Source organism: Anabrus simplex, chromosome 1, assembly GCF_040414725.1.
Source record: "Anabrus simplex isolate iqAnaSimp1 chromosome 1, ASM4041472v1, whole genome shotgun sequence".
NCBI lineage: Eukaryota > Metazoa > Arthropoda > Insecta > Orthoptera > Tettigoniidae > Anabrus > Anabrus simplex.
The window spans coordinates 1023114650-1023127719 of record NC_090265.1 but is presented as its reverse complement, the minus strand read 5'-3'; the positions used below and the strand labels follow the sequence as shown (position 1 = coordinate 1023127719).

General features: G+C 39.2%; 1 protein-coding gene across 3 annotated transcripts in view; it reads left to right on the top strand.

The window, feature by feature from the left end:
- Window positions 1-13070, top strand: part of LOC137501271 (cholecystokinin receptor type A-like) — a 208487-nt gene that overhangs the window by 175056 nt on the left and 20361 nt on the right. For all 3 annotated transcript variants that reach the window (XM_068228207.1, XM_068228205.1, XM_068228202.1), the window contains 2 exons: window positions 2308-2552; window positions 7288-7433. In XM_068228207.1, coding sequence (XP_068084308.1) covers window positions 2308-2552; window positions 7288-7433 — 391 coding nt within the window. The remainder of the gene's footprint in view (window positions 1-2307; window positions 2553-7287; window positions 7434-13070) is intronic.

Here is a 13070-nt window from a genome sequence, read left to right as displayed (position 1 = left end):
CTACTTCCTTTACTTTCCTTTGCTTTGTTTTAATTTTGTACTCCTTCTCTGTATCATTCATGAATTAAGAAGTTAATCAAGAAAGTTTTTATTAACTTTCCTTGGTAGAAATTACTCTCGATTCTCTTTACCGTCTATTCTGCATAAAGACTGAGAAAAAGGATAACATCTGCAACCTTTTCTCACTACTTTCTGAATTGTTGTTCCGTTTTCACATCAGCCGATTTTTATCACCGCGGTTTGATTTTTATACAGATTGTAGATAACCATTCTTTCTTGACATATAATTCAAATTATGTTCAGAATCTCAAATGTTTCTAAACAACGTTATCAAAAGCCTTTTCTAGCTTTACAAATGCCCATGCGCGTGGGTTTACCGTTCGTAATTCGAACCTGTAAGATGGCTATCACTTCGTGAAAAGCACGCTGATGTGAGAACATTCTTGCTTAAGTAAAATAAGACTTCATATTTGGGAGATCAGTGGCATTTGACAAAAAAACTTTCTATGAATCCAGTCCGCGTAATGAAATGAAGGGGTGGCTTCGTGTTCTACTGAAGTATGATTTCCATTACACTTTCAATTTTCGGAGTCATTCTAATGTGTGCAGTTTTTTAGTAGTAATGCGGTATCTTATAAAGCTTCTTAGCCACCACTTAGTTTTTGAGTTGCCAACATTTTCAGATAAAATTTAATCTTCTTGTCATATACATGCCATCATCTGGCCATACCAGTTCACCTCGAAAACAGTGTTAATGGCTGTTCCTTCAGGTATAAAATTAAACTTTTCTTTGACGTTTACAGTTCATTCAATCATTCCTCCAGGTCTGATACGAGTATTTCAGCTTTCATTAAAGTTCATTTACATTTATTTTTGATTCATTTGAAAATATTTTTCGAACCTTTAATTCATTAAAATTCATTAATATAATTATTGACTCCCAAATCAAATATTCGCAGGATGATGACCTTGCTGTTAGTGGCTTTTGAATTGAATATACGATAAATAAATAAATAAATAAATAAATAAATAAATAAATAAATAAATAAATAAATAAATAAATAAATAAATAAATAAATAAATAAATCAACCAATCAGGGATGAATAAACATTGTTCAAAATTATTATTGGTTTTGCCATGTTAAAATGAATAATTCATTAATTAAATACATACAACTTCTTGAGATGTACATTGCTGTGGAAATATATTGTTTTGAGAAAAATAAGACTTTGTTTGAGAAATTATTGGCAATAGAGAACATCTCTATATTATATTCAATTGGGCCCTTGAACCGCCTAACACGTGATAAATGTTAAAATTAATTTAGATGGGTGATCTGTGCAATAATGTAAAATTTCTTGAATAGGAATAAGTAATTCATAGAGACGAGTGTTCAGATAAATAATAAGAAAGTAAATCGAAAAAAAAAATACTGAAAGGCAAAGTCTCTTTTTTGTTGCCTTCCTTGCGTCTTTATTTAGTTCCTTGTCGGGTGTTAAAATAATCGCCATTACGGATATCTTATTTTTGTCTGAGGAGTGTTTTAGATTCTTTACACCTAGTACTAATTAAGATAGAACTTTGTCGTGAGTTGAATGTTAGAAGCACTTTATGACACAAAAACTAGGCCGACTTATGCACGGAAGAATCTGCGTCACACTTCCTATGTCAAGTCCCATACTGTGTTCATCCATAATCAGATTTTCTTGTCTTACTGTTTGAAATTTATTTCTCCGATACAGATTTGCATACCGGTAGTTCTATTATATTAGGAAAGTGACAAGAAGCGTTTATGGCAATTCGTATCGAATATTCTTCCTAGAAACTTTGATGTGGATCTCTGTATTGACAAAGTACGGATACAACTTTGTGTATTAACTAGGTAAGAAATCTCCGTGATAATGATTTGTTCCATCCTTTCGTACGTACTTATACTCGAGACTTGGTTACTTTTTGGCTGCCGGGCTGAGTGGCTCAGACAGTTGAGGCGCTGGGATTCTGACACCAACGTGGCAGGCTGGCTCAGTCCGGTAGTATTTGAAAGTGCTCAAATACGTCAGCCTCTTGTTGGTAGATTTACTGGCAAGGAAAAGAAATCACTTGGGACTAATTTCCGGCACCTCAGCATCTCCAAGAACCGTAAAAGTAATTAGTGGAACATAAAGCCGGTAACATTATTATATTTTGCCAATAACTCTTTCCTGTCAGGAAGTGTAAAAGTTGACATTTTATTGATCAGTTATTCAATAACTAAACCAACAAAGTAAATATTCGTAAAATGCTGTACTGCTTTTCTGACACACCAGGTGATCCGCATGCTGTTCGTGGTGGTGGCGGAATTCTTCGTGTGCTGGGCGCCCCTTCACGTGCTCAACACTTGGTACCTGTTCAGTCCAGAGGCGGTGTACAAACACGTGGGTAGCACAGGAATCTCCCTAGTGCAGCTCCTGGCCTACATTAGCTCCTGCTGCAACCCGATCACATACTGCTTCATGAACCGCAAATTTCGACAGGCTTTCCTTGGCATTTTCGACTGTTATCGCTGCACAAGGTACCTCGCCTTTACTCAATTATGTGACTAATAACGATATATTGCTGCTCTAGTTGAAATCTTTACGTAACTAACAGGAAAGTAAAATGGAAAACACAAAAAAGTTTGAAAGACAAATAAGTGATAAAAGCGCAAATATAGCACAAACAGATCTCTAACATTGTTGTGTGACCTTTATTTTAAATACCCGTCAAATTAATATTCTAGTCAATTTTTATAATAATTCAGTATCGTGATAACTTCAGGTACTATTGTGTGTTTCTTCCTGGTTCTGCTTAAATAACTCCCTGAAAAATGTCAGTAATGTGCCCTCTTTCAAGTTGTGAAGTCTTAGAACCCTTTATTGGATGCTACTTTTTTGCTACTTGCTTTACGTCGCACCGACACAGATAGGTCTTATGGCGACGATGGGACAGGAAAGGCCTAGGAGTGGGAAGGAAGCGGCCGTGGCCTTAATTAAGGTACAGCCCCAGCATTTTCCTGGTGTGAAAATGGGAAACCACGGAAAACTATTTTCAGGGCTGCCGACAGTGGGGTTCGAATCTACTATCTCCCGAATACTGGATACTGGCCGCACTTAAGCGACTGCAGCTATCGAGCTCGGTCTTTATTGGATGAATGGTCAGCTTTGGGTCCTTTAGTTCAGAAACTATTAGTATCGGCATACTAATATTTCAGCGTTCCAGTTATATTCATTCCTACGAGGGTTGGGGCAAAAGTCATGGCAACTATTTTCTTCTTGAAGATACCAGTCCGGTTGGAAAATGTGACATATACAGACGAAAGGACGAGGTGTTAACTACATGTGTGGACAATGAATAGCACTGAAATATCGTAAAACACTAATTTATTACGGTAGTATACAGGGCAATATAGCCTTCGCGGTGCAAAAGAATGACAACACAGTACACATAAAGTTGGCATGACAAACCTGGGCCTAAAGACCCTCAAAGTAGTCCCCTGCTACTGACACCACACGCTGTCAACGATGTGAGAGGCGCTGAATACTATCTGCCTCAGCATTTGCCGCACCATGTCTGAATCGGGTTTACTGTTGACGCACAGCATTAGCAGTGTCCTCTCGTGTTGCAAACCACCTACCACCTAGTTCCATAATCCTTCGAATGAGATCAAAGTCACAGGGCGAGATGTCGGAAAAGTACGGTGGGTGCTCCAAATCTTCCCATCCCCAACGTCACAGTAGCTGTCCTGCGTTATCGTGCAGGATTATTGCACTGTCCACAAGATCCGGACGTTTCTCCTGAACGCCTCGTCATACCTGTCGCACCAGGAAGTCCCTGTGCGGTCACTGTTCTGACATGTGGAACAAAGTGGCAAACAATGACATCCTTGACGTCTTACGCGACGATCACCATCAATTTGACTGGAGAAGGATTCTGACGGTCCTTCCGCCACCTTGGTGATCCAGCATGTCGCCACTCCGGGGACTGACGTTTCAGTTCTGGTTCGTATGCCCTGGCCCAAAATTCATCGATGCCGAATATTCGTGACAAGAACTGATTGCTGTCCTGGTGCCGGCGTGCAAGGTGGTCGGAGCATATTGCATAGCGCGCCCACCGCGATGCAAACACCACCACTTAGGAGCGAACCAGTAGATGCAGGCATAACTGCACCATGAGTGCAGTGACGGTCACTGATACAGAAATATACTGATTACGGTTTCTATTAATTCAGACTACAATAAAAAATTACAAGATTTTACTTTTAATTGCATTTCTTTTACATTTGCACGATAAGAAACGGAATGAACTCTGGGTGTAGTCGCGATTGCGAACAGTCTCGATTGCGGGCACAAAATATTTGCGAAGAGTGCCAGCTCGTTCCAGGGTTTTCTTCCTTCAGTTGCGTCTTTATTGTGGACAGTCTCGATTGCAGACACCCCATTAAAAGTTTCGACGTGCCTCGATTGCAGACACTATTTCCTACAGATAAGTCTTCGTGAAGTAAATCATCTACATTGTACTTTTATTACTAGTGCAAGTGCGTAAAGGTTCATTGTTAGCACCAACCGGGACTACGTGCCCTAAAGTACTGGCGAAAATTAACATTCTGTCATCTGTGCCATCATCTGAAAGGAGAAAGCGCTTTCCGTCAAATATTTTCAACAATTCTTCATTGAGGAAGATTTCTGATGCTAACTTCGGTTCTTTCCGCGCTCCATGCTCCTTATACCTTCCACAGTACATTGAATGTTTAATATTTGCGAACTGAGGAATGTGTGTTACTAGTTCATATCCTTTATTACGCAAATCATGAAATTCTTCTGAATAAATCTGAGGAACGGAAGTACTAGGCTCCCCTCTAGCCTGTTTCCTTGCACGAAATATTGCTTGTTTTACATCCAGTTCAGCCTTATCAGGTATTAAGTCATGATTTACAATTCTCACTAATTGATTACCTATAATTAAACACATAAATAATAATAATTAAATATTAATAATACAAATGAGAATAACAAATATTGAATAGTAAAAAAGAGTTTGGTTGAAAATAAATACAACTAAATTAAGTTAAAAAATTTCTACACGTTTCGTAACATGTGCAGAGAGACTTCAAGTTTGTCTATTTGCAAAACATGAAAGTGGGTCACAAATAGAAAATGTAATGTATTTTAACACATTTGGACCTAAAGTTTAATTGAATCAGAGTTGAAACAATAGAGAGGTATACATACTGAAATTATTAAAATCTGTTAAAATGAAGGTTTGTTACATAGCTTTAGTAAATAATCTGCCTTCGCACTTCTTCCTTTTCTCCTTCAAACAAATGCATGTGGTAACAACATTTTTACTAATTCTAAATTGTCTGTAACTATAATCATGCAATAAAACACATGGCTTAAAAATGCCATAACAGCACAACGACGATTAATGAGCAGAAACAAGCAAACAAACTAAAAACTCAACAACTATAGCAGAACTGGATTGGTAAGACGGGTGGAAGAGGAGTGGAAAGGAAAACCTTGGAACAAGCTGGCACTCTTCCCAAATATTTTGTGTTCGCAGTAGAGATTATCAATGAGGTGTCCGCAGTCGACACTGTCGGCAAGAAACACACAACCGAACTCTGAACTTCCACAGTACTATCTTTTGTATTTTCCGCCACGGTCGAGAACCAGTTTTGTTATACGAGACCCATTTTGGCAGAGTTACTTGTAAGTCAATGAAACTCTTTCCTGGAAAAAGTGTCATCTTTTCGTCGTCTTTTAAAACCTAAATAAAAAAATTGAACGGGAAAGCACAAATTGATTAACAACTTTTCCGGAACTTGCATTAATTGACTTCCATCACTCTAAGTGACGTAACTGAAAAACATAATTAATTAGGAAATGTACGGAGCCTATTTTGAGGAATAATTTTTATTTTATTTATTTAATCCATTTACCCTCCAGGGTTGGTTTTCCGCCGGACTCAGCGAGGGATCCCATCTCTACCACCTCAAGTACCCTGGAGCGTGAGACATTTAGTCGAGGATACAACTGAGAAGGAGGACTAGTACCTCTCCCAGGCGTCCTCACCTGATGTGCTGAACAGGAGCCTTGTAGGGGATGGGAAGATTAGAAGCGATAGGCAAGGAAGAGGGAAGGAAACGGCGTGGCCTTAAGTACTATCGTGGCATTTGCTTGTAGGGAAGAATTGGTAAACAACGGAAAACCACTTCGAGGATACCCGATTCGGGAAATAACCTCCTCTACTCAGTTGGCCTCCCGAGGCTGAGTGGATCCCGTGCAAGTCTTTGTACGACTTTTCAAATTTCGTGGCAGAGCCGGGAATCTACCGCGGGCTTACAGGGGTGGCAGCTAATCACACTATCCACTACACAACAGAGGTGAACTTGACTAATAAAGATTTTTTAAAGACATATTATAAGCTCGAAGATAAAAAAGCTCTCAGCAAGCGATAAAACCGACCAGAACACATGGTGGTTACCTTCTCGTTATCATATACTGGCTGCCTTTAATAAAAATATCATCATTCTTCTTCTCCTTCTGATTCTACCGTGTGAGTTGGCCGTGCGGTTTATATCCTAACACAAATACATACATATACATATGCATACATACGTACATACATACATACATGAATTGCTGCAGTCCCCTCCTTGTGTGTAATTGAATGGCGTCTATGGCTTCGGACCTCGTACTGGATCGAGACATTTTAATCATTAACGGATAATTTCCATAGCTCGGGCACTGGGTGTGTGTGGGTTTCTGTTGTCCCTAATATTCCTACAGTCCATAAGCCACATACAATTCTACCTTCCTCCATACTAACAAGCAGTTTGCTATACACGGTAGAAGCCACAGAACCTTGACGGAGAGTCCGCTACTGGAAATAATTTATTATTATTTTATTATTATTATTATTATTATTATTATTATTATTATTATTATTATTATTATTATTATTATTATTATTATTATTACACTTGAGTCCTCATTTCATTCAGAAGCGGTTGGAGGGGAAGAAGCACTGAAAGTGATTTTAGGAAATGCATGGGAAACAGGATGACCTGCAGCTCTGAAGACTGTCAACCCTCATTATTTTAAGGAGACAACATCTGTTATGTACATTGGCTCATACGCGTCGATGATGTGTTGACAAATCGTACTACTTAGTATTTTACTCGTAATCGACTGTATACTCTGTGAGTGTGTCCTTTGTTTCTCCAACAGAAATGTTTAAGTTTACGTTCAACAATGGCTCTGTTTCAGCTGGCTATGTGGTGTACGAGGTCATTCTGCAGGAATACAGAGGACCGGCGCAGCCTCGACTGGAATTGTAGTCAATAACAATTCTGACCTATCTTGCAACGATTCCACGCAGTTCGTTGGGCGAATCAGCGTTGCTGGCAGATCTGGTATGGCCTTCTTCCACTTGGCATTAATTTTAAATTCTAAAACAACTGACAGTCTTTTATAAATCTGAATTGGTGCATATCATTACCTTTATATATTTTTGTATTTTTTTTTTTGCTAGTTGCTATACGTCGCACCGACACAGATAGGTCTTACGGCGACGATGGGACAGGAAAGTGCTAGGACGGGAAGGAAGCGGCCGTGGCCTTAATTAAGGTACAGCCCCAGCATTTTCCTGGTGTGAAAATGGGAAACCACGGAAAACCATCTTCAGGGCTGCCGACAGTGGGGTTCGAACCCACTATCTCCCGAATACTGGATACTGGCCGCTCTTAAGAGACTGCAGCTATCGAGCTCGGTCTTTATATAATTGTACCCTATATCATTTCGTAAGGGATTTCAGGCTAAGCAGAAGATTGTATTATACCAACCATGATTTCGATAATCACCTTATTGTATCTGCCACTTGTAACATATTTTATATCAATTAGCCGTAAAATTCCAAAGTATATATCAATGAATTAGCAGCCCGGCTCCATGGCTAAATGGTTAGCGTGCTGGCCTTTAGTCGTGTGTGCGTTCAGCATTAACATCCTCACAGACGAGCAGGTTGCCTGTAAGACGTCAACTCGAAAGACCTGTGCTAGGTTTCTCCGGAGGCCACACACAATTGATATAATGAATTCATAAACGTAGGGTTATTTGAATTTCTTTTCTTCATTTAGTCCGTCTACGGACCACGTTTCAACTCTCTCGGGCTTTTCCTTGGGCCTAATATGCTTATATTCTAGGTGCCGTGTATATGGTTCTCTCCTTTCTTGAGTCCATTGGTATGCTGGACGTGGAGTAGTTAGTGATATAGATTGTTGTGAAGTTATCATAAGGGATTTTTTATTGTTTGGTCAAGATCTTATTTGACAAATCGAAAGCGTGAATTCCGGTATAAATAACAAGAACACTTGCTTTAACGTAGGGGGTGATGCCAGCAGTTGCTCCAGATTAGTCAGGCTGGCGCATACTATACTACTCATTAAGAACCTCGCTCTGCCTAGAAGACTGCTGCCCAGTCAAATGGCTTGCAGGTATTGGAGTGCTATGTAGCCATCATACCGACATTGTCAGGGATATTGCTCCTGAGTTGATCTCACGAATTCTTGAGCTGGGCTAAAATGGAATCTGAGGCATATGAGAAACAAGCACGAATGTAACAACTCTGCTACGGACTAGTATTTAACAACGCAGCTTCTCGAATTATTTGATGTTTTAGGTCCCTTCCCCGACCCCACCCCCACCTACAAGCTGAGAAGAATGCTTCATTTTTCTCCTTTGTGGCCCGTACTGTTCGTTGCGGATAACAAAATGTTGCATTAAACTCACTTCCCCGACCTCTGCTTTAAGCTGACTCTTGCATTAAATGTACGATTATATTACAAAGAGGATAACCTAGCATACTGTGCAAGTAATCGCAACGGAAATTCTGTGACATTTTCCCGATTTTTTAAAACCCAATTAAACACCTAAGGACGCTTCTGTACCGGACTAATATCCTGACTGTGACACTGGCACGATAGAATGGGTAATGCCTGTATGTGTTGTAACGGTTTAACCCCGTCACAAACATCTCTCATCATCAATTAATAATAATAATCAAATATCATTATATTTTTGTATTTGATTCCGTCATCAAGTTTCGCTATTAATTACTTAGCGCTCGTTCCATTTCATTTTCATTAACTATGGATCATATAAAATTAGGATTAATCAAATACGTGTATTCGAATTTACGACAAAACTTGTATACAGAATACGGTACTATATACTGTAACAAGCAAATGTATAAACATGTAACAAATAGTTAAAACATTGGTACATTTTCCACGTAAGTATCGTATACGAAAAGTAAACAAATCACATACATGATGTGTATGAATAAAATAATAAAGATAAGTATGGTCATTCATTTAGTAGTCATTTCTGAAGCTTTATTTAGTGTAACTATTGTGTAGTGGAGTAACATATCTCATTTCTCCAGAATGATTTCAACACCTTACAGAGTCGATGCCCCACCGTACTTCTGCCGTTTGGAGGGCTCGTGGAGGAGCAACTCGTTATTAACATCACATTCAGTATCTCCCCATGACTTTTGGCCACTCAGTGTATTTTGAGAGCATTGATGAACGAAAAAATACGGCCCAGGTATGAAAATGAACATATTACCATGTAGATGTGTCAGTCGAAGAGAAAAATGAGGTTATCATGAAGGTTTGGTCGTCGTGTACAGGTAAATTTCCCATGAAAGGTCTCTGGGAGAGATAAACGAGTTAAATTTTGCTAAGAATGCTGAGAACGGAACAGCACTTATACAATGCAGGTAGTACAAAGCTGGCATCACAGTGGGGAGGACCGAACGATTACACCTGGAAGCCGGGAATTGTAACCTCCCTTCTCTTCACCACAAAGTTCTTTGGGTTAGTCGTCTGGGAAATGCTTAGCTGTCTTGGTTATCAGTAAATAAACAGTAGGGATTTATGCGAAATTCGAATACTTTATTTTCCAAGTGTACTGGTTTAACCACAGATCAACAACCACACTCGAATCACACTTATATTCTTCTATGCAAGTTAACTCATCCCAGTTATCACAGATGTTTTTCATTTATTTAAAAAAATTGTATTAAGAAGAAACTTCGAATTACTCTCTCAAAAGACTCTTACAGACACTTTGAAGTGCGCCTGCGCTATGATTTGAGTGTATTGGTATGTGATTTGCTGTTTCAACATTGGTTGTTCCCTCACTCTTGTTCCTTTCCTTTCCCTTCTCAAGCATAGGCTTGGTGGCTGGTTGTGTCCAGCGTTTGAGTCTCATTATTTATTTGTCGCTCTATCGGCGCATCTACTTTGGGGTTCCTGTCGAACCGGAAGCTGCTGGGCTGCGAGCGTCGGAGTGTATGTCGCCAGTGAATGTTGCATGTGTATATTGAGTGAAAGGTTAATTCTTCTGGCAGCGAATGGGTGTGTGGTTGGGTAAGAGTTGTGCTCCTGTGTGTGCTGTCCTGTGTGGTTATGCCGGGTTCGTAGCCCAGGGGCCTGTTGGCCAGTTGAAGGCCGTTTCATTTTCGTAATATATATTTCCTTAATGTTACATTGTGGTGATACTTGTATTTCTTTTATATTATCTGTTGGTAATAGATCTTCTGTTCTCTGTTGAATGTACGAGGTCAACAGTTGAATGGTTTATTATTGGAAGGGTGCCTCAGTTATGTTGTAAATATGTTGTTACCTTTGAATAAATGACGGATCAATCAATCACTACTGATCTGCATTTAGGGCAGTCGCCCAGATGGCAGATTCCCTATCTGTTGTTTTCCTAGCCTTTTCTTAAATGATTGCAAAGAAATTGGAAATTTATTGAACATCTCCCTTGGTAAGTTATTCCAATCCCTAACTCCCCTTCTTATAAACGAATATTTGCCCCAATTTGTCCTCTTGAATTCCAACTTTATCTTCATATTGTGTTCTTTCCTACTTTTAAAGACACCATCCAAACGTATTCGTCTACTGATGTCCTCCCACGCCATCTCTCCACTGACAGCTTTCTTCAAGTCTTCCCAGCCTAAACTTTGCAACATTTTTGTAACGCTACTCTTTTGTCGGAAATCGCCCAGAACAAATCGATCTGCTTTTCTTTGTATTTTTTCCAGTTCTTGAATCAAGTAATCCTGGTAAGGGTCCCATACACTGGAACCAAACTCTAGTTGGGGTCTCACCAGAAACAAATATGCTCTCTCCTTTACATCCTTTCTACAACCCCTAAATACTCTCATAACCATGTGCAGAGATCTGTACCCTTTACTTACAATCATATTTATGTGATTACCTCAATGAAGATCTATCCTTATATTAATACCTAGGTATTTACAATGATCCCCAAAGGGAACTTTCACCCCATCAACGCAGTAATTAAAACTGAGAGGACTTTTCCTATTTGTGGAACTCACAACCTGACTTTTATCCCCGTTTATCATCATACCATTGCCTACTGTCTATCTCACAACATTATCGAGGTCATTTTGCAGTTGCTCACAATCTTGTAATTTATTACTCTGTACAGAATAACATCATCTGCGAAAATCCGTACCTCTGATTCAACTTTTTTACACATATCATTAATATATATATAAAACATAAAGGTCCAATAATACTGCCTTGAGGAATTCCCCTCTTAATGTTTACAGGGACAGATAAAGTTTCACCTACTCTAATTCTCTGAGTTCTATTTTCTATAAATATAGCCACCCATTCAGTCACTCTTTTGTCAAGTCCAATTGCACTCATTATGCCAGTAGTCTCCCATGATCTACCCTATCGTATGCCTTAGACAGGTCAATCGCGATACAGTCCAATTGACCTCCTGAATATCTGCTATATCTTGCTGGAATCCTACAAGTTGGGCTTCAGTGGAATAACTTTTCCTAAACCCAAAGTGTCTTCTATCAAACCAGTTTGAAAACATGTCTTATATAATCAGAAAGAATGCTTTCCCAAAGTTTACATACAATGCATGTCAAACTGACTGGCCTGTAATTTCCAGCTTTATGTCTATCACCCTTTCCTTTATATACAGGGGGTACTATAGCAACTCTCCATTCATTTGGTAAAGTTCCTTCATGCAAACAATAATCAAACAAGTACTTCAGATATGGTACTATATCCCAACCCATTGTCTTTAGTAAGATATATCCCCCGAAACCTTATCAATTCCAGCTGCGTTTCTATCTCTAAATATCATTTTTATCATAGGTAAATTTTCATACATCTTTAGTATTATTCACCTCCTCTACCTGGACATTATCCTTGTAACCAACAATCTTTACGTACTGCTGACTGAATACTTCTGCCTTTTGAAGATCCTCGCATACACACTCCCCTTGGTCATTAATGATTCCTGGAATGTCCTTCTTGGAACTTGTTTCTGCCTTAAAGTAGTATTTATGGATGGAAAACTCCCTAAACTCTGTCCACCTCGCTTCCCCTCTGGGTATGTTCCTTTATCCTCGGCCCTAATGATAGCAACGTCTCACAATAAACTGTAGGTGAATGGTGTTGACAGTACTAGCAGGAAATGGTTAACAGATTTCTATGTGAGTAATGCTCGCTTCTTTGTTTACGTTTGCTCTATCCCTCGTACATTGCATATTAGCGCTTTTCCAATTATTTATTTTGCAAAAGCTATCATTGGTCTTATCTACACAAGACATCAGACTTGGTATGTGCATGGTAAATATTTTCTCGTCTACCTAACCGTAACAGAATGCCTTCGTTGCAGCGGAAAGGAAAGGGAAACTGAAGAGCCTTACTGTAAGGTGTGAGTGATCAATGGGTCGCAACCATATGTCTCAGACAAGAGGGAACGAAGAGCGAAGTCTTTCGTCGAGTATTCTCTCTCCAGTCAAGTTACGATTGGTTCCCTACTGTGGCTCCGATGGACGCCACCCAATTTCTCTTCAAAATTAGGACTGATTTCCACTGCAACCTAGCTCCATTACACAGAAAATGAAAACAAATGGAGATTTTGTGATATGTTTTATTGATCAGTCCAAGTTGGTATTTCTTTCTTACTAAGAGCTTATTCATTTAAAA